Consider the following 20,863-nt stretch of genomic DNA (forward strand, 5'->3'; position numbering starts at 1 on the left):
AAAAAAAAAAAAAAAGGTGACCCCTGACCTTTGAAATATCTATTTAAATGTTTATATTCCACTCTAAAAATGTAAAACTTTTCGAGGTAAGGATTATTACAAGAATAATTTTGTTGAGACAGACTGAAAGTTTTTTAAGGATGTTATAAATATTTTACCAAAAATAGTACCTTAGAGTAAAATTAAAACACATTAAGTAGGTGGATGCTTCATTATAAGAACTTTTACAAATGTCTTATGTCATTATTCTCTAGAGCAGATAACATTACACTTATCTTAATAGGAAGGCTACTAGATATGAAAAAACAATAAATGTTTGCATTTAATTACTATGAATTACATTTATTATAACTTGAACATTTTACTTACATCTGTCAGATGGCCAAAAGTTGGTTTCGCTGTTTGGAGCATAAGTTGCTTGGTCACTGGGTCTAATTCTAGATGAAAACAAAAGAAAACACTTAGAATACCATGAAAAGATAATTTTTATAAATAAAAAGAGCAACTGCTAATCCTATTTTTATCAATATTTCAAAATAGTAGACAAAATTAAATTTCCCCTAATAATTAAATTTATTCATTAGTACTTCTTTCTAAGTTCACATTCACAGACAACCAGATCATCCCATAAAATTTTAGCATCAATAATTTAGACTAATTTACACAATGTCCCGCTTTATATTCAGAAATTGGAAATTGTTTAGTACCTAACATGTGGCAGACATTAGTGGTTGTCTACCTCAAAGCCATTCATTTATCCGCTGGCAGATTCACTTTCCATGACAGAGGTTGAAACACTAGATATCTGAGGTTTTTTGTTTTTGTTTTTTTGAGGGTTTTTTTTGGGGGGGGGCTTTTTTTGCAGGGGGATCTTATGCTCCTAAGATATAGGCATGTTATCCAAACCAAGAGCAGGTGGATAATTTCTTATTGAAGTATGGGCATGTTTGAGAATAAAAAGGAAGTATTCATAATTCTGCTTGCACAATAGAGTATATCTGGCTACCCTACCCAAATCAAACCAATAGGATTTAGGAGGAAGTATGCTGGGGGGTGCTTTGGGGAAGGTCAGTGATCCAGGAGACAAAAACAACCTAGGATAACCAACTGCCCTTTATGTTTTGGACAAGGTTGTGTTAAATTTTAAAGCATGCAGCAGCATCTTGAAAGCATGAAAAACAAGACCAAGGACTACAGCCAACACACTGAAGACAGACGAGCGAAAATGCAGAAAGAGCCAAAATCTTTGCTGACATAATGAAGAGTTTGTTTATTCTTACATGAAATCAAAAATAACCTTATTCTTTACTTCACATTTTACTTGTGATGAAAACATTTTAAATTATATATATAAACATAAATATTAACACGTAACACAATTTAGGACCATGGTGTTTTGTGCACAACTCATTCAAACAGTTGGGCAAACTGTTTTGGTCATTTTTCTTCCCTAGGCTTATGTAATCTCCATATTACATTTTTTTCTTCAATATTCAAGACATAGATGAAAGCATTAACACTTTTAAGGTAAAGATGTAGTTTTAAGCCAGACTACATATCGATAAACCTATTAGCCAATCTTATACAGTTTACTGAATAATCAATATTCATAAAAAGCCATGGTGCAACTTAATATTTTGAAAACTAATATATGCTGCTCTAAATGACATAACTTTAAAAGCAGTGGAACAATTTTATAGTCCAAACTCATTTGATTGTAATGAGTAGAATACATTCAAGTCAACTAACATACAAAAGATGTATGTCCCAAAGGACATACAAAATAAGGTAGTAGACTCTCAGGGTATGGCATAATGGGAATTGAGTCTGAAACCACATATATCAGGAACGAAGGGTGTTCACTCTTTACAGGGGGATCTGTGAAGTCCTTGTCATGCTGTTGACTTTGTTTTCCCTTCCATTATCTGCTCAATGCTTCCATAATCTCATCTTGTATAACACCTAGTAAACATGGGAGCCCTAAGCCCAAGTTTACATGATTTTATTCAAGAAGCTAACAGTTGGCTCCATTAGTTGACAAAGTTTATATTATTTATTGAGAAAGGATGATTGGTTTATCCACATCTATAAATTTGTTTATATTAGATTAAGGGTATATCCCTGGTCAAATTAAATCAATTAAGGAACTGTACCCTTTGGGTCTGTCAATGGGATACATAAATGAATTTTTTTGATACAAGAAGTGAGCCAAGGAAACTCAAATTTGATTATCCATACTAAGTGCTAGGTGCCAGATCACAGAATCTGCAATTGTCATTATTTCATGCAGTCCTCACAGAAATTGCTACCAGATAGGTAGCCTTGCCACAATTTTACAAACGAGAAATTGATGTCTCAGGAAAATTAAGCAATTGGCATTGCTAGGATTTTAGCTAAGTTCTGCCTAGCTTGATAAAAAAGTAAAAGCGGATAATTACCTCATTATAAGTTTCTGGTATTGTTTTTAATTGACATAGGGCACAACCCAGAATTGTGCAAAATTTCTCTCAATTTTATGGATGTGAAACTACAGGAACATAATTTTTTCATAATAAATGTTAGCATTATTATTTAAGTTTTTATACCAAACTTACCTTACTCAGATCATGATGTTGCATTTAATAATTTAGAAAATCAAGCAAACAATTTATAGCAGGGAAAGTAATATGTAGGTAAAACAAAATTAGGAATCAGTTGTGCCTAAAGCATTATTATAACATTATATTTAAATAGCAAAAGCATAATAGCAGCATGAAAGAGAGTGGTCATTAAGTAGGTAGATTTTATTTGAAATGGGGTTGTCTCTCTCTATCTCAAATAACTGTAAGAGACAGAAATCCAAAGTGGGAAGATGTCATCTCCGATTATCAGCAAACTTTGACACATAATAAAACTTTTCTCTTTTTTTCTCACAACATTTCAACAAATAAAGAGGCATACTTTTGCAAAGAGGGTGCAGAAATACCATGTGATTCCATTTCAGCAATTATGATAGCCATAAAAGAATGATTGTTTCCTTTTCTTTGTACCTTCAGAGAGACCTCAGGAGGGACAGCTGAAAAACTAATGTCAAATTGATCTACAGGATGTAATTTAAAAGATCCTGCTGTTATCAGGTTTTCCTAAAGAAGAATGCCCTCAAGAGTTGACATATTTTCATTACAGTACTTACAGAAAGCTGTAAAACCTCAATGATAGTGATGGAAATAACACTGTATCTGAGTTCATTGAGCAAAAAATTTAAAACTAAGAGTCTGAAAAGTGATGACCAAATGATGGCTATCATTTATTCTGTAAACATGTAGTAACACTGTTACTATAAAAATATAGTAACACTTTGCTATTGTTAAATGAATCTTACATTTTGTAATAAATCAAACTTGGTCATGATGTATAGTGTTTTCTATATATTTCTGGATTCAATATACTTACATATTGCTACATTACATATAATAAAATATATATAATATATATTTTTATTAATGAGGTTGGCCAATAATTTCTTATTTTGTAAAGCCCTTATCAGGTTTCAACATAAAGTTTATCATGGGTGAATTAAATAATTTAGGACCATTTTCTCCCTTGTCCTTTAGAAGTGTTTGTGTAGGGTTGACATGTCTTCCTTAAATTTTTCATAGAATTCACAGGAATTCATACTTTTAAAGTGAATGGGCATTTGTGGGAATATTTTAAATTACATATTCAGTCTATTCAATAGACAAACTTAGTCGCATAGTCTATTTCATATTGTGAAGATTTCCTGGGATTACTGTATCAATTTCACTACTCTTTTCAGAGCTATCTTGTGATTTTGCTGATGATCTCCACTGTTGGTCTATACAACACATTCTGAATGACTATATCCTTTGAAATTTTTTGAAATGAGTTGTATGGCATAGGATCAATTTTTGTAAATATGTAACAACATGGACATGTCCAAATCTTATGCATTCTTATTGTTTATTAAGATATACACACAATATGGGAGGCCGAGATGGGCGGATCACGAGGTCAGGATATCGAGACCATCCTGGCTAACACGGTGAAACCCCGTCTCTACTAAAAAATACAAAAAACTACGTGGGCGAGGGGGGGCGCCTGTAGTCCCAGCTACTCGGGAGGCTGAGGCAGGAGAATGGCGTGAACCCGGGAGGCGGAGCTTGCAGGGAGCTGAGATCCAGCCACTGCACTCCAGCCTGGGCGACAGAGCGAGACTCCCGTCTCAAAAAAAAAAAAAAAAAAAAGGTATACACACAATAAAATTCACCCCTTTAAAAAGTACAACTTAGTGGTTTTCAGTGTATTCATACAACTGTGAAACCATATCTAATTCCAGACCATTTTCATACTGAAGATAAATACTGTATCTATTATCATTCACTTTCCATCCCTATTTCTCTTTAGATCCTAGCAAACACTAATCTTTCTGTGTCTATGATTTGCTTATTCTAGACATGTTATATAAATGCTGTCATATAATATGTACCTTTTTGCGTCTGACTTTGTTATTTTAAGAATCATCTATGGTTTGTAGCATAAATCAGTACTTCATTAATTTTTATGAATGAATAATTATATATATACATATAATATGGACATGTCTTTTTTTTATTCATTCATCAGTTGGTGAACATTCAGGTTGTTTATACTTTGGCACTGTTATGAATAATGCTGCTATGAATATTCATGGAAAAGTTTTTGTGCAAACACATGTTTTCAATTCTCTTTGGTGTATACATAGAAGTGGAATTGCTGGGTCATATAAAAAGTCAATGGTTTGCTTTTTGAGGACTGCCAGAGTATTTTCCAAAACAGCTGCATCATTTTACATTTTCATCAGCTATGTATAAGGGTTTCAATTTCTCCACATATGCACAACTTTTATTACTGTCTGTATTTTATATTTTGATATCCTATTGGATGTAAAGTCATATCACAATGTTTTATGATTTGCTTTTCTCCCAATTTGAAGAACTTTGTATTTAAATCATTTGCCTATTTTTAAATAAGGTATTTCTGTTTTATTGTTGAAGTATAATAGTTTTGAGTATATTCTAGAAACTAGATCCTAATCATATATGTGATTTGTGAGTATTTTTTTTCCTATTTTGTAGGTTGTCTTTTCACTTTCTTGATAGTGTCCTTTGAAACATAAAAGTTTTTAATTTGTATAAAGTCCAGTTTATCTAATATTTCTTTGGTTGCTTGTGCTTTAAGTGTTATATCCTGGAAACCATTGCCTAGTGCAAGGTTATAAACATTTACATCTATGCTTCCTTCTAAAAGTTTTATAGACTTGTTAAATTTAGAGTTTTGATGCATTTAATTTTTTACATGGTATAAGATTGGGGTCCTAATTCATTTTTTGCATGTAAATATTAGGTTGTCTCAGCACCATTTGTTGAAATTGTCTTGGTGTTCTTGTTGAAAATCAATTGACCATAAATGTGTGGGTTTATTTCTGGATTCTCAGTTATAGTCTATTAATGTATATGTCTATCCTTATACCAGCACCACACAAATTTGACTAATGCAAACTCACACCCTGAAAGTGTGCGTGCTCTTAGTTTCATATTCTTTTGCAAGATGGTTGACTGTTCTGGGTCCTTAGTATTTCCATATTGATTTTAAGATCAGTTTATCAATTTCTGCAAAAAAGGAGAGCAGGAATTTTAATAGGAATTATGGCAAATCTGTAGATCAATTTAGGGAATATTGCCATCTTAACAATAGTAAATCTTCCAATCCATAAACACACAATGTCTTTCTATTTATTTAGGTTTTCTCTAATTTATTTCAATAATATTCTGTAGTTTTCCATATCCAAGTTAAACGTTTATTTTTTATTTCTAAGTATATTGTCATTTTAATACTATCATAAATGAAATTAATTTTATTAATTTCATTTTTAGACTGTTCTTTGCTAGTGTATAGAAATACAATTATTATATATTGATCATGAATACTGCAATATTGCCAAACTCATTAGCTGGCTTTGTGTGTGTGTGTAAATTTTTTAGGATTTTTCTATAAACACAATTATATCATCAGCAAAGAGAGGTGAGAGGTAATGTTACTTCTATTCCAATCTGGATATCTTTTCTTCCATTTACTTGCTGAATTTCCCAGGAGGTGATTTTTACCAGGTTGAGGAAATTCCCTTTTATTGCCCGTTCAGTACTTTCTATCATCAAAGAGATCATGTGGGTAATATGGTTTGGCTGTGTCCCCACCCAAATCACATCTTGAATGGTAGCTCCCATAATCCCTACATGTCATGAGAGGGACCTAGTGGAGGATGGCTTTTCTCATGCTGTTCTTGTGATACTGAATGCGCCTCATGAGAGCTGATGGTTTTCTGAAGGGGAGTTACCCTCCACATTCACTCTTGCCTGCAGCTATGTAAGATGTGCCTTTGCTCTTCCTTCACCTTCCACCATGATTATGAGACCTCTCTAGCCATGTGGAACTGTGAGTCCATTAAACCTCTTTTTCTTTATAAATTATGTCTTGGATACATCTTTACTAGAAGCATGAGAACTGACTAACACAGTGGGTTTTGTTCTTTATCCCATGAGTATAGTGTATTACAATGATTCATATTACAATGAAATAATAGTTGATATTACATTCATGTATTATGTTGAATTTCAGATACAGACTGCATTTCTGGCTTAAATTCTATATGGACGTGGTTTATAATCCTTTTTACATGGTGCAGAATTAAGTTTGTTGAGAATTTTTACATCTGTATTTATAAAATGTTGATCTGTAGTTTTCTTATCTTGTGACATCTTCATCTGTTTTTGGTAATACTCATAGAATGCATTGGAAAATGTTCACTTTTTTGGTTAGCCTATTATCTGCCTCAATTTGTATCCACAGCCTTCAGGAGCTCCCAGTGTAAACAATTGCCTCTTACTGTTTTCAACAAACACCCCTGGGAAAAAGGCTTTGTACCGGGTGGACTGAGTCATATAACAACAACCTTTCAAGTTGAGTCTTCCAGAGAATGACCAGACATGTCAGAGAAGGATGCTTGTTTTGGAGTGAGGCATTGAAGGGTCCCCAACCCTATTCTCGTCTCTCCAGTGACTGTCATACTTCTAGTTTTCTCCATTGCTGGGGGCTGTTGCTTTTCAAGGCTTCCCCAGAGCTGGATAGGGAATGTGGTTATAGGACAAGCTAAAACGCCACAAAGTTCATTGGTCTCACTGATATTCATCTATTTTTCTTGATAAATGCTCTCCAGATTGCTGCAAGCCTTGGTTAATTTGCAAATAACTGAAAACATTGATTCTTACCACACTTTCATAGAAAATAGAATGTTTGACGGTTCTTATTTTGTCACTTTTGGGGATGGTAGCTTCCTACTTATTTTTATCTTCTTATTCTATTATGTATTGCAAGAGGTTTATTACATTCCTGATTAGAATTGTGGGTTTTTTTGGTCAAATTTCCCTTTATGTGGTTTGAAGACATATTGTTTAAAATATACAAATATGAAATTGTTATGTAATTCTGAGAACATTGTTATATTGAGAAAGTGTTCCAACTTATTTATAGTAAAGCTTTTTACCCCTTGAAATCTATTTTTGGGTTTGTATGTGTGTGTGGACGTAATTTTTTTTGTCACTGTTCATATGATATATAGTTGAAATTTGTTTTGATTCTTATTTGGTTTCAATTTTTCCACTTCAGGTTATATACTTCTATTTTCCCTATTTGTCTTATCTTGTATCTTTTTATTATTCCATTCTGTAATTTATATAGTTTTTTACAGCTTTTTAAGCAGGAGGTTTATCTAAATAATATAGTTCTTTATGAAAGGAAACAATACTCATTTCTTGAAGTTTGGACAGGAATCTAGAGTGCTCATTAATGCTGTCTTGAAAAGAAGTAAATAGAAAGACAAGAAGAAAGCTTAGCCAGTGTGTAGTTAGATTTCTAGGCAAAGTTTCAGGAATCGCAACTAGTCATTCAACACAGAGAAGAGTAAACAATACTGTAGTGTCACGGTGAGGCTCAAAGTATTGCAAGGATGCATATATGTGTTGTGAGAGTGCTCCTTTGATAGGGACACTTGAAATTTCACCAGTACATAAAATTTCAGGAGCCTAACACAGAGCAATTTATGACAATCTTCAGAAATAACCTATGACCTCAAAACATTCTGTGAGGCAGTGGTTTTAAAGTGCTCAGACCAGCAGCAGCAGTACCTTAGGACTCTGTTAATAATACAGATTCTTGGAACTCAACCTAGACTTACTGAATTAGACAGCCTGAGTATGGGTACCAGTAATTGATATTCTCACAGAATTCCTTTAGTGCTTCTGGAGAGAACAACGACTACAGGGAAAACTAATGCCACATACACCAAAGCAGGTGCAGACTGTGGAAATCAATGTCCATGTGGGACAGCACCTTTGAGGCTACACTCAGATCCTTGTAATATAGCAATGAGTTCCAGCTATTGCTCACATTTCTTGCCATCTGCAGAAATGGCACTGAGCAGGTCCCTCTTCATTTTGTCTATCTTGCTGCCAGAAGAAACATATCTGCAGCATCCAGGCACCCACTTCTCTGAGGGCGAAGGGGACTAACAGTTCCAGGTCAGACCTATAAGTCATTTAAGGAAATTCTGCCTGTGAAGCTCTGTGTTTACCATATGATGGATTCTCCATTCAAAAATCATACCTCAAGCAGCTTGCAAAATAAGATAAAAATAATGTGTACTAAATTGTAAAAAAATACTTTTTAAATAACACATTTTTTACTTTAGTTTTCAAGTCACACTAGTAATTTTGAAACAAGCTAAAATTATAAAGAAAAAATGAATAACAATGATAATGAGTATGTTTAATTAATGAACAGTTGTAATAGTACAAGAAGATATATTATTATTATATAAGTTACATTATATAAGTTGTAGTATTAGCATATACCAACCAACCCCTACTTTCTTAACCTTCCACCACAGTACATATTAATTTCTAAGTGTGTACATTGTAGATGCCTTAAGATAGAACAGCAAAAACAAAACCAAACAAACAAAAAAGAAGAATTCTGACTACTTGGTAAATATAATAATATCTTAAGCATTTGTGCTTTCAGTGGCTAAGCTGTTTGGGCCCACCAATAATTGAAGGGTTTTAATTGAATCATAGTATAAAATCTACCAAGGTAAATACCCGAAACAAAATGACACTAGGTGTTAAAAGTTAAACAATCTTTTAAGTGGATGAAGACTTGAATCATTTTAAAACACAGCTATAGAAATTTATAAGTAGTGAGTGTGAAAAAATAGAAACTTGGGGCCTCAAAACTCACCATATAAAAGGGAAAGTTAAGCTTGGAAAATGAGTCACACAATACTGCCTTCCTTTTGTTCCCAGATAGCTGTAATTTCACAACCCTGTGTCATAGCCTCATCCACAAGCCAGGTTCCCACAAGGATATAAGGCCACGTATCTCCCCACATAGTCTCTCTCACAAATCATTCACTAGGAATAATTGAGAACCCCTTGTGAGCCCCTAAATCTTTTAGAATACATACCCGCCCATAAACTAGACATAAACCCGAGTTCTGTTATATCTCACCATTACTAGCTTATCTTCACAGGTACAGGGCAAGGACAGGACCAGAAATCATCCCTCCACCTACCCTGAGACAAATTCATAATTGACTTTTTCTCTATTCCTTCTTTTTGCATTTTTACCTTATCTAAGAGCCTCACAAAAATGTAACAATTTGCGTCACTGCCTAATCTACCTCCCTCTTTTCTCCTCTTCTTCTTCTTGTTTCCCTTTTAAATACTGAAGTTCCCCTAAATCTTCTTCGGAAAAGCACATGTCACAGATGCTCCTGTGACTGCGTTTTTCCTGGATGAGTCCTCAAACTTTGGCTAAATAAATGTCTATCAATTGAGACAACTGTCTCAGTCACTCTTTGCTTAACACAAGAAACAGAAATGTGAAAACATGGTGTCTATTAGCATACTGAAGTTCCTATTTCTCTTGGTGATTTTTCTTGGTGAAGTCTAGCCTCATGTGCACTCGGGAAGTAATTATTTGAACAGGGACCATGTGGGTGAGTGTCTTTCAAAGCATGAACACATAGGCATGTTTTAATAAAATCACTTGCGCATGATAGGCACATTTCTTTTAATCTGACATTTGAGAAGCAAATCCTGGCCATATTGAGTAACCAGAAGTGATATATTGACATAGTATTACTGATCTGTTTTTGTTAATTTTATATTTTGCTTTGAATACAGATGTCATTTCATCTTAGTTTCAATATTTAGAAGGAACACACATACCAAAACACATGATATATCAAGGATTTGGATGTTAGATGATGATGGAGATTATATATAAACGAACAGCATTTTCCAAGTTTGCCTTAAGTAGACAAAATGAAGGAGAACAGCATTTTAATTTGAAGTCAAAAATGAAAAAAACTCAGGTTCCTTAATTTTTTTAAAACATTTTAGCATTATAAATCTAAGATACTAAGTAATTCCTGATTATCATAAAAGGTTATTTGTGCCCCAGAAGCACTAATGAATGTCAAGGGAATCCCCAGAAAATTTCATTCAGTTGTAATTATAAGAACAACAAAAAAAGTTATGTCAAACACTTCTCCTATACAAGCAAAACTATTTTTAAAAAATTGCTCGTTTAAACCATAATATTGTTTAGGTTTCTATGCCATTCATGGTCACTCATTATGTTATTATTGAAAAATGATATTAGAATGTCACTAAGATGGCATTTATCATATCGCTATTATTGTTGCCCTAATGAAAAAACACAACTAACTTACAGGAGCCCTTTCAGTACATAACTTGGTGGTGAAAATTTAGAAAACATCAATGGGTGTAATACAATTATTATAGTAATGGATGTAAAAAAAAATCTAAAAAATCTCAACGCATGTCTTATGTCAGGAAAGGCTAAAAAACTGTCAATAAATGGATATACATAAAACTTCAGTACATTTAATTTTAATAAGTGACATTATTAACTGTATATATATAAACTATAAACTATATATTAACATATTAACTCTGTGTGTGTGTGTGTGTGTGTGTGTGTGTGTGTGTGTTTATGATACAGCTAGGCTAATCCTGCCTGTGAAATGCTTGGACAAAGCTATAGAAAGGAAAAAAGTGGAATTTTGTATTGAATCACAAGTTAAACATAGGACTGTAAGAAATTCTGTTGTTTATTCACTCTGTAAATGTGTTTAGCCTCAACTATATGCCAGAAATGAGGATAAATAAAACATAGCCTCTGACCTTGGATGGCTATACACTCTATTGGTAGAGACAAGTAAGTAAAGCAATAACGAAATAAAATATGAAAAATGCAAGCATACCTGTATTTCCAGTGTTATTGCAGGTTTTGTTCCAGACCACCAACTATCATAATAAAGTGAGTCACACAAATTTTGGTTTCCCAGAGCATATAAAAGTTATGTTTAAACCATATTGTAGTGTATAGTCTATTAAGTGCAATAGTAGTATGTCTAAAAAATGTACATACACCAATTTAAAAATACTTTCTTGCTTAAAAAAAGCTTAACAATCATCTGAGATTTCAGTGAGTCATAATCTTTTTGCAGATGGAGGGTCTTTTCTTGATGTGGACAGCTGCAGATTGATCAGGGTGGTAGTTGCTAATAGTTGGGGTGGCTGTGGCAGTTTCTCACAACACGACAATGAAACAATGAAATTTGCTCATCGGTTGACTCTTCCGTTCACAAAAGATTCCTCAGTAGCAGCAATGCTCTTTCCTGGCATTTTACCCACAGTAGAACTTCTTTCAAAACTGCAGTCAATCCTCTCAAATCCTGTCATTGCTTCACTAACTAAGTTTATGTAATATTCTAAATTTTTCATTGTGATTTCAACAATGTTCACATCATCTTCACTAGGAATTGATCTATCTCAAGAAACCACTTTCTTTGCTTATTTATAAGCATTACCTCATGTATTCAAATTTTATTATGAGATTGAAGCAATTTAGTTACTCCTGTTAATGTTGACATATCAGCCTCCTCCCATGAATCACCACATTCTTAATAGCATCTAGAATAGTAAATTCTTTACAGAAGATTTTCATTTGCTTTGCCCAGAACCATCAGAGAAATCACTATCTATGGAAGCTATAGCATAATGAAATGTATTTTTTAAATAATATGACTTGAAAGTCAAAATTACTTTTTGATCCTTGGGCTGTAGAATAAATGTTGTGGTAGCAGGCATGTAGATCTCCATCAGCACTCTTGGTTGACTATGTGCATTTTAAATGAATCTTTTCTTCTGAGCAGTAGGTCTCAATTCTGGGCTTAAAATATTCAGTGAACCATGCTGTAAACAGATGGGCTGTCATCCAGACTTTTATGTTCCATTTATGTAGTACAAGAAGAGTAAATTTAACTTTTTTTTTTTTTTTGAGACAGTGTCTCACTCTGTCACCCAGGCTGGAGTGTGGTGGCATGATATCGGCTCACTGCAACCTCCCTCTCCTGGGTTCAAATGATTCTCCTACCTCAGCCTCCTGAGTAGCTGGGACTACAGGTGCATACCACCACACTCAGCTAAGTTTTTTTATTTTAGTAGAGACGGGGTTTCACTGTGTTGCGCAGGCTGGTCTCAAACTCCTGAGCTCTGGCAATCCTCCTGCTTCAGTCTCCCTAAGTAATAGGATTACAGGTGTGAGCCACCATGCCCAGACAACTTAATTCCTTAGCTTAATTCTTAAGCCCCTGGGTTTTCAGAATGGCAAATGAGGATTGGCTTCAACTTGAAGTCATCAGCTTTATTAGGCCCTAACAGGAGAGTCAGCCTATTATTTGAAGTTTTCAAACCAGGCATTGACTTCTCTTCACCTGCTATGAAAGTTGAAGATGGCATATGCTTCCAAAATTGGACTGTTTTGTCTATTGTTTACTGTAACCATTTAAATCAAAGATCTTAGTTATATCTCCTGGATAGTTTGCAGGAGTTTCTACATCAGCTCTTGCTGCTTCACCTTACACTTTTATGTTATGAAGATGACTTCTTTCGTTAAACCTCATGAACAAACCTCTGTTGGCTTTCAAATTTCTGCAGCTTCCTCACCTCTTTCAGCCTTTATAGAATTGAACAGTTAGGACCTTGCTCTAGATGCTGTGACTTAAGGGAATGTTGTGGCTGATTTGATCTTCTATTCAGACCATTAAAGCTTTCTCTGTATCAGCAGTAAGACTGTTGCTTTCTTATCATTTGCATGTTTACCGGAGTAAAACTTTTTAATTTTCTTCAAGAACTTTTCCTTTGCATTCAAAACATGGCTACCATTTAGCTAAAAACTTCCAGCCTTTCTCAGCTTTCGACATGCCTTCCTCATTAAGCTTAATGATTTCTACATTTTGATTTAAAGTAAAAGAAATGCAACCCTTCCTTTCACTTGAACACTTAGAGGCCACTCAATGGTTATTAATTGGCCTAATTTGAATTTTCTTGGGCCTTAGGGTACAGGTAAGTCTGAGGAGAGAGAGAGACGGAGATGGGGGAATGACAAATTGTGAAGGAGTCAAAACATACACATTTATTGATCAGGTTTACAGTCTTATATGGATGCAAGTCATTGCACCCCAAAACAATTACAATAGTAACATCAAAGATCACTAATCCCAGATCACAATAAAAGATGTAATAATAATGAGAAATTTGTACTATTGAGAGAATTACTAAAATGTGACACAGATACCCAAAATTAGCACATACTTTGGAAAACTTGCACTGATAGACATCCTTGATGCAGGGCTGTCACCAACCTCTAATCTGTTTTAAAAACGTAACATCTGTGAAACATGATATGGTGAAGCACAATAAAAGGAGGAATGAGTACAGGTATGCCTACACTATCATTAATACTGAGAGATGCAAAGAGAAAACAGCCCAAAGTCCTTGAAAATAATTCATAAAGATGACTCAATTAAATAGAATATCAAGTTTAAGTAATGTGAGTTGGAATTCTGTTATGTCACTTGTTAGTTTAAAAAATTAAATATTATCTATCTATCTATCCTCACACACACACACACACACACATACATGTATCTAAAAATAAAGCAACGGAAATGAAGAACTTGATAGGTGGGATTAACAAGAAGGTGAAATGGAGATAGCACATGAGAAAATGCTCAGTTTGAAGCATAGGAAGAAAATAGGTTGAAAAACACTGAGAAAACAATGTAAGAAAAGGTCTGACAAACATAGAAGCATGGTCCCATGAAGAAAGGAGATAATGAAGCAGAAGCAATGTTTGAGGAGGTAATTACCAAGAATTCAAACCATAGAAAGTAATGTTAAGGCAGATTATGGAACTAAAGGGGAAAGATAATCAATGAAGAAGAATATCTAGAAGATAATACAGAAAGTTATCTTGAAAACGATGGAGTGAACAGAAATTTCTAAAGAGACAAAACAGATGTTATTCATAAAACAAAAAGAATTGTAAGTTGGACTGTATTAAAATTAAGAATATCTCACCTAATGACAACATGAAGACAACTGAAAAGCCAATTCAAAAGGGAGAGAATATTTGCTCAATCTAACTCATGTGTATAAATAATTAAAGATCTACAAATCAACAAAAAATAGAAAGCAGTCATTATTCAAATGAGTAAATAACTTAAGTAGACCCTTATTCAAGAGGATATCCATATTACAAATACATGTATTTTAAAATTGTTTAGCCTTATTATTCTGCAAGGTAATACAAATTGAAACTGTGAGATAGTGTTATCTACTTATCCAAATTACTAAAATAAAAGAAAAAGGAAAAAAACAATAGTTGACAAGGATTGAAAGCAACAGGAATTTTTATAGACAGTTGGTTGAAGTGAAAGTCCATACAAATCAATTTGAAAAATTGTTTCTCAGTATATACCAAAGCTGAACATATATAATAACTATAATCTAGAAATTCCATTCTGAGATACAGACCTACTTGAAATATATGCAATAAAAGCATTAACTAGAATGCAAGAATGTTCATCACAGTATTTATTCATAATAGACACAAACTAGAAACAACCAATATCCATCAATAATATCATAAAGTATAGTATATTTATACAAAAGTGTATTATACAAGAATTAAGTACTGACTACTGACATAGCAACATGGATGAATCTTGAAAACACAAAAGTGGACAAAGGAGGTCATATACTAAATGATATACTGTGTTTCTTATATTAATTTTGAAACAAGTAAAACTTACTCATAATATTACCAGTGAGAAAGGTGATTAACTTTGAAGATACAGATAGGTGTAGTAATTAGGTAACTGAAAGAGGTTAAGGAAGGGCTTCTAGAGTGTTGCTAATTTGTGATCAGTATGGTGATTAACAGATGGGTTCATTTTATTAAAATTTATTTATGAGCTGTGTACTTTTGTATGTATGTATGTATGATAGCCTTCAGGTAAAAACAAAGTTTATTATGAGAAAAAAATGTTATTCGTTGATTTTATAATTAGAACTATAAAGCATAACTTCCTCCAGAGTAAATTACAAAATACTTTGAAATGACAAGATTATTCAAACTCTACTGATACTCATTTTAAAAGTCTGGTTTATACCTTAGTTCTCAATCTGGGGCTGTGGGCTATGGGCAGTCATGGAGATATTATTACCTGTGGCATGTGAATTAATATGTAAACTGAGGGCACGGTGGCTCACCCCTGTAATCCCAGCACTTTGGGAGGCCGAGGCGGGCGGATCACGAGGTCAGCAGTTTGAGACCAGCCTGACTAACATGGCGAAACCCCATCTCTACTAAAAATACGAAAATTAGCTGGGCGTGGTGGCGTGTGCCTATAGTCCCAACTACTTGGGAGGCTGAGGCGGGAGAATCACTTGAACCCAGGAGGCAAAAGTTGCAGTAAGCTGAGATCATGCCACTGCACTCCAGCCTAGGTGACAGAGCCAGATTCCACCTCAAAAAAACAAAAAAAAAATGTAAACTGAGTATTACCTCTAGTGAATGAATATATTTAATTCATGTTATTTTTTAATGCATTGAGAATTTACTGTGATTAATGTAAACTTACTTAAAATGTTTAAATTTATAGTAGATTTTTTCTATTATGTATTTTGTCAATCAATAGTTACCAAAAATAATATCATACTACAGATGTTTATGAACGATTTTCACTTTAAAAAAGTTTCCCCATACATGAACAAAGATTGGAATCAATGGCTTAGATGATGTATTTGGATATAGATCACTAAACTAATGATCTTTTAAATTTCCTTTTGTTTGTATGATTATCTAATTAAGAAAATACATATTTCAAATGATATAAGCAATCAACATAATGTTTTAGGTTGATAAATCTTTAAAAACAGGCTCTGCTTCAATATCCACAGAGAAATATATTGAGAATAAGATGCAAAAGTGCAGGGATTTCAACTTGTCACTGGATGATCAATCTCCCTGAATACTATTTAAGTGTTATCAGATAACAGATGTTTACTGTTTGACAGAGCTAAATTTTTAACTGGTGAAATAGATATCAATAATTCTAATATTTCTTATGTGGCTCACAATAGAATCTGTGCTGGTTTCAGAATCTCTAAAATAGTGACCAGGGTGTATTAGCCACAGAATACTGAATATAGGCTTTCCTTGTGCTATTGGCATTGTTAGTCACATTTCATGCCAAAGAAATGCTCATATCCTACGGAAGGAATTTTCAAGAGCACATAATATGATAATGCCTATAGCATACTTGATTCCTTCCATGTGTTACTCTTGCAGACCATCATGCTTGCAGTCTTTTACTCATCTGAATACTTCAAAAACTCAAAGATTAAGAAAAGTGGTAACCTTGTCTTAGGCAATAATAAACCACTTATGAATTATTGCTAAGTATATGCTGTAAATGTGTGATTTTGTAACAAAATCAAAGAATATGCTTGCATTACATAACCTAATAGTAGTGTTTCTCTTAGGAATATTACTCTCTAAGGAGCATTATTTTCTTACTTAATTATGTTTGTAAACAATACTTACTATAATAATGCCACTATTTGCCAAACACTTTACATGCATTATTTCTAAGCCACAGGATGAAATATTGAAGTTTACCATATCATTGATTTAAAAAAGTATATAAATTAAGTACTGGCCTTAAAAAATTATATAACTTCTAAGTGCTTGAGATTGGAATTACATTCAAATCTCTCAGTCCAAATCCTAAATTTATTTTATTACATCTATTCCCTCACCTTTTTGTAACAATGGTTGAGTATACTAAGTCCTGCAAGTACAACTTTCAACAGAATCATTTATTTTCTTTCCAAATGAATGAAAATGATTTATTTTTTCTTCAACTCAGTACTGATATGTAAGACAGCAGTTTTATGACTCAAAAATATTTCTTGCTGCCTCCCAGTTAAAACTCAATCCGGTTATAATCAAAGCAATTGCCAAAAGTGAGTTGGTGGAGGCCTAGGTACGTACATATAGAGAAATACATATACAGAAGCAAAGATGCCATTTTAAAATGTAGCTCCATCACTTTTCAGAAAGTTTTGCAGAAACACTGTTGCCTACAGAAAAACATTAAATAAGAAGGATGACTGACTAGACTAGTAACAGAGGATCTGGATAGTAAATTAAATGATAGTTATTTGCTAATATTCTTACATACTTGGAAGAGGACATGAGGATTTCCACTTTCAATCAAATATGCGAGCAGCTAAACCCAAATTTAAACACAGATGTATATATTGTGGGTACTACAGATCCATTTTTCCAAACAGGACATAAACCAACAAGAAGAACCACTTCTATATGCAAGAAATTTAGCACTAATTTGATCAGTATTAGTTGTATTAATTAATTCAAGGAATTTGCAGCAAGAAAATAACCAGGCCTTGCAAATGATTTCAACACCATAAATCTTGTTCTGTGAAAATTAGAGGGAAAGTTCGGAAAACGAAACTCAGTATCAAATTTTGTCAAGAATAAGAAAAAGGGCAGGATATGGCCACTTAAATGTACATAACAATTTCACCAACTGAGGTAACATGGCAATGATGAAAAGTGATGACCAATCACTTTTGGAATTGTTAGTTTGTTAGATATCACAAAACTACTAATTCAATATTGTATGAGCCATAAACAAGCTGTTCCAACTTTTGAACAAACCCTTGCTTCCCTACCCCTGCCACTGCCCATATTGGATCTCTTATACTTGCTGACATAAAACCTTCCATCTGAATTGCTCCCCTGCTGTCTCCTTCTTCCCTCTTGATCTAATACCTTCCCTGAATCTGGCCTTTTGTCAGATAGTTCTCCGCTGGATTCCTCACCAGGATGCATGCAGCAAACCTCTCTCTAATAGTGCCCGCGTGTAAATTAAAAGAAACATCTTACCAATAAATCATGGTTATTTACTGCTCAGATAGCACTATTTGTAAGTAAATCACATCACGGGGGAGAGTGGCTTTCATAGATTGAGTCTGGTACCCTGACCATAATTTTTCCTTATGTGAAATGCATCCAGGAATCCAAAAGAGTTGATAAAACTCAAATTATTTGTGTTGAAGCACATAAGAAACAATCTTGAAATTTTGGTCGTTTACTGATTTGCTCAGAAAATACCTGATCTCTAGCTCTCGGTAGTAGTAGTAACTGTTGATGTAAATATAAATATAATAATAACGGTAATTTTTTTAAAAAAGCTACTTCCCTTTAATGAGTGCCTACCTTGTGCAAGAATAAGAATACAGATAATTAAGCCACATTTTGTATATGAGAAAACCCAGTGTGAGAGAAGTAAAGCTACATTCAGAAAATCTCAAGGAAAACCTAAATGTATCTGGTTCATCAACTGTCTTAATTCTTCTATGATGATAATGAACAAATAGTTAAGGGATGCAGTAGTGCGTGGAAACTGAAACTAGGGTAATTGAAACCAGGGTAACTAAGTAATAAGTGGAGGTAACTCTTCTCTCTATTGACCATATTCCATTTTCGGTCTATCTACAGCAAGTGCCATATATTTCAGGAGAATGCTCTTGCCATTCCCTGTAGTGCTTGATGCTGTGCCCCAAAATAGATGAAACTAACTGCTGATGCAAACAAGATGTACAGCCTAACCCCTTGCTCACCAGCAGAAGTGTTTAATAATGGGTCTCAAACTATATTTTTGAAAGGCACATTGACAAAACATCAGCTGTAGTGATGTTTTAAAAAGTTAAATCAATTTTTTTTATTTTCTATGTTAGTGCTTCTAATTCTATCATTTTTAAGCATCTTTATGAGGAAACCTGAAAAGTCATTTATTAAGAAAGCAATAAATTCAATTTAATTAGTCAATGTGAATTCCTCCTTAACTGAATTTGATAAAATGTATAAATAAATACTTTCCTTGGAGAGACAACACAATTGCATGATCTAAACATTGTATCACCAAGTATGCTTGTGTGCTTGTACAGCAATAGCTCCATTCTTCAGTATTTATTCCCCAAACTACATTTAACTATTGCAATAGGCTTCATTAGACGGCTTTGCTTCCATTCCATTTTCTGCTCTCATTTTCACCTTTTGTTCTACTCCACATATATCTGAGTACCAGTCTTTCCATTTCACTTCCCTAAAACACTTTAATGGCACTGGATTTCCAACTGGATGATTACAACTCCTTAACATGGCATAAAAAATCCCCTGAGATTAGGCCCTGGCCAGCTTTTCCAGTTTAATGCACCATGATATAATACATATCAGAGACTATAAGAAGAAACAATGAAAAAAGTTTGAACTCCCACACAATTGATATTTTGCTTCTGTTCCTTTGCTCATGCTCGGTCCTTATGTCCATCTCAGCTACAGTTAAAAGAAAACCTATTCAAAAACGCCAAGCCCAAATTGTCTAACCTAAATTATTAATATTTATGCCTTAAATAATAGGAAATTAATTTATGTACATTAATCCAGAGGCAGAGCACTTTCTTAAGTTGATTGCTCATGACTGCTCTTTTGTGAGAGTGAAAAAGAATGCTTCCTGAAAGGCTCATGCAAACCTTCTGATATGGTTTGACTGTGTACCCACCCAAATCTCATCTTGAATTTTAGATCCCATAATCCCCACATGTTCTAGCAGGGACCCAGTGGGAGGTAATTGAATCATGGAGGTGGGTTTTTCCTGTGTTATTCTCATGATAGTAGAAACATCTCATGATATCTGATGGTTTTATAAAGGGCAGTCCCCTGCACATGCTCTCTTGCCTGCCACCATGTAAGATGTGCTTTTGTTCCTCCTTCACCTTCCATCATGATTGTGAAGCCTCCCTAGCCATGTGGAACTGTAAGTACTTGATATCTCTTTTTCTTTATCAATTACCAGGTCTTGGATATTTCTTCATAACAGTATGAAACTGAACTAATACACTTTCCTTGAAATTATTTAGTCAGAATTAGGTCACATGTCCTCTTCTAAGTCAATTGTTCACAAGGAAGACAGGGCCCTTACATCATTCAGGCCTACCTTTTACTCTGTGTTTAATTATCAAATGATATTGGTGTTCCTTAATGTGGAAAAGCATAATTGATATCAGGAACTCAATATTTATGCATAGCTTTACTTGTTTAAAATTTTTTTAAATCCATTCCTCTATGAAAATCATTAACATCTTAACAAATAAAACTAATTGAGATTTGCATCTACCTCAAAGGTTAGGTAGATATTGTTTTCACATTCTGTTAAGCACGGATGCAGATCCTCATGGCCCAGCAACCTCTGACCGAAATATGCATCATTGGTAAAAGGGTCAACAACAACAAAAAACAACAT

At 33.9% G+C, this 20,863-nt stretch overlaps 1 protein-coding gene across 1 annotated transcript in view; it reads right to left on the bottom strand.

Annotated features, from left to right (window-relative positions):
• CNBD1 (cyclic nucleotide binding domain containing 1) overlaps nucleotides 1–20,863 on the bottom strand; it is a 617,967-nt gene that overhangs the window by 59,490 nt on the left and 537,614 nt on the right. The window contains exon 11 of the mRNA XM_011937078.1: nucleotides 370–437. Coding sequence (XP_011792468.1) covers nucleotides 370–437 — 68 coding nt within the window. The remainder of the gene's footprint in view (nucleotides 1–369; nucleotides 438–20,863) is intronic.

This window comes from Colobus angolensis, unplaced genomic scaffold (assembly GCF_000951035.1).
Source record: "Colobus angolensis palliatus isolate OR3802 unplaced genomic scaffold, Cang.pa_1.0 Scaffold16, whole genome shotgun sequence".
In the NCBI taxonomy this organism is placed as follows: Eukaryota; Metazoa; Chordata; class Mammalia; order Primates; family Cercopithecidae; genus Colobus; species Colobus angolensis.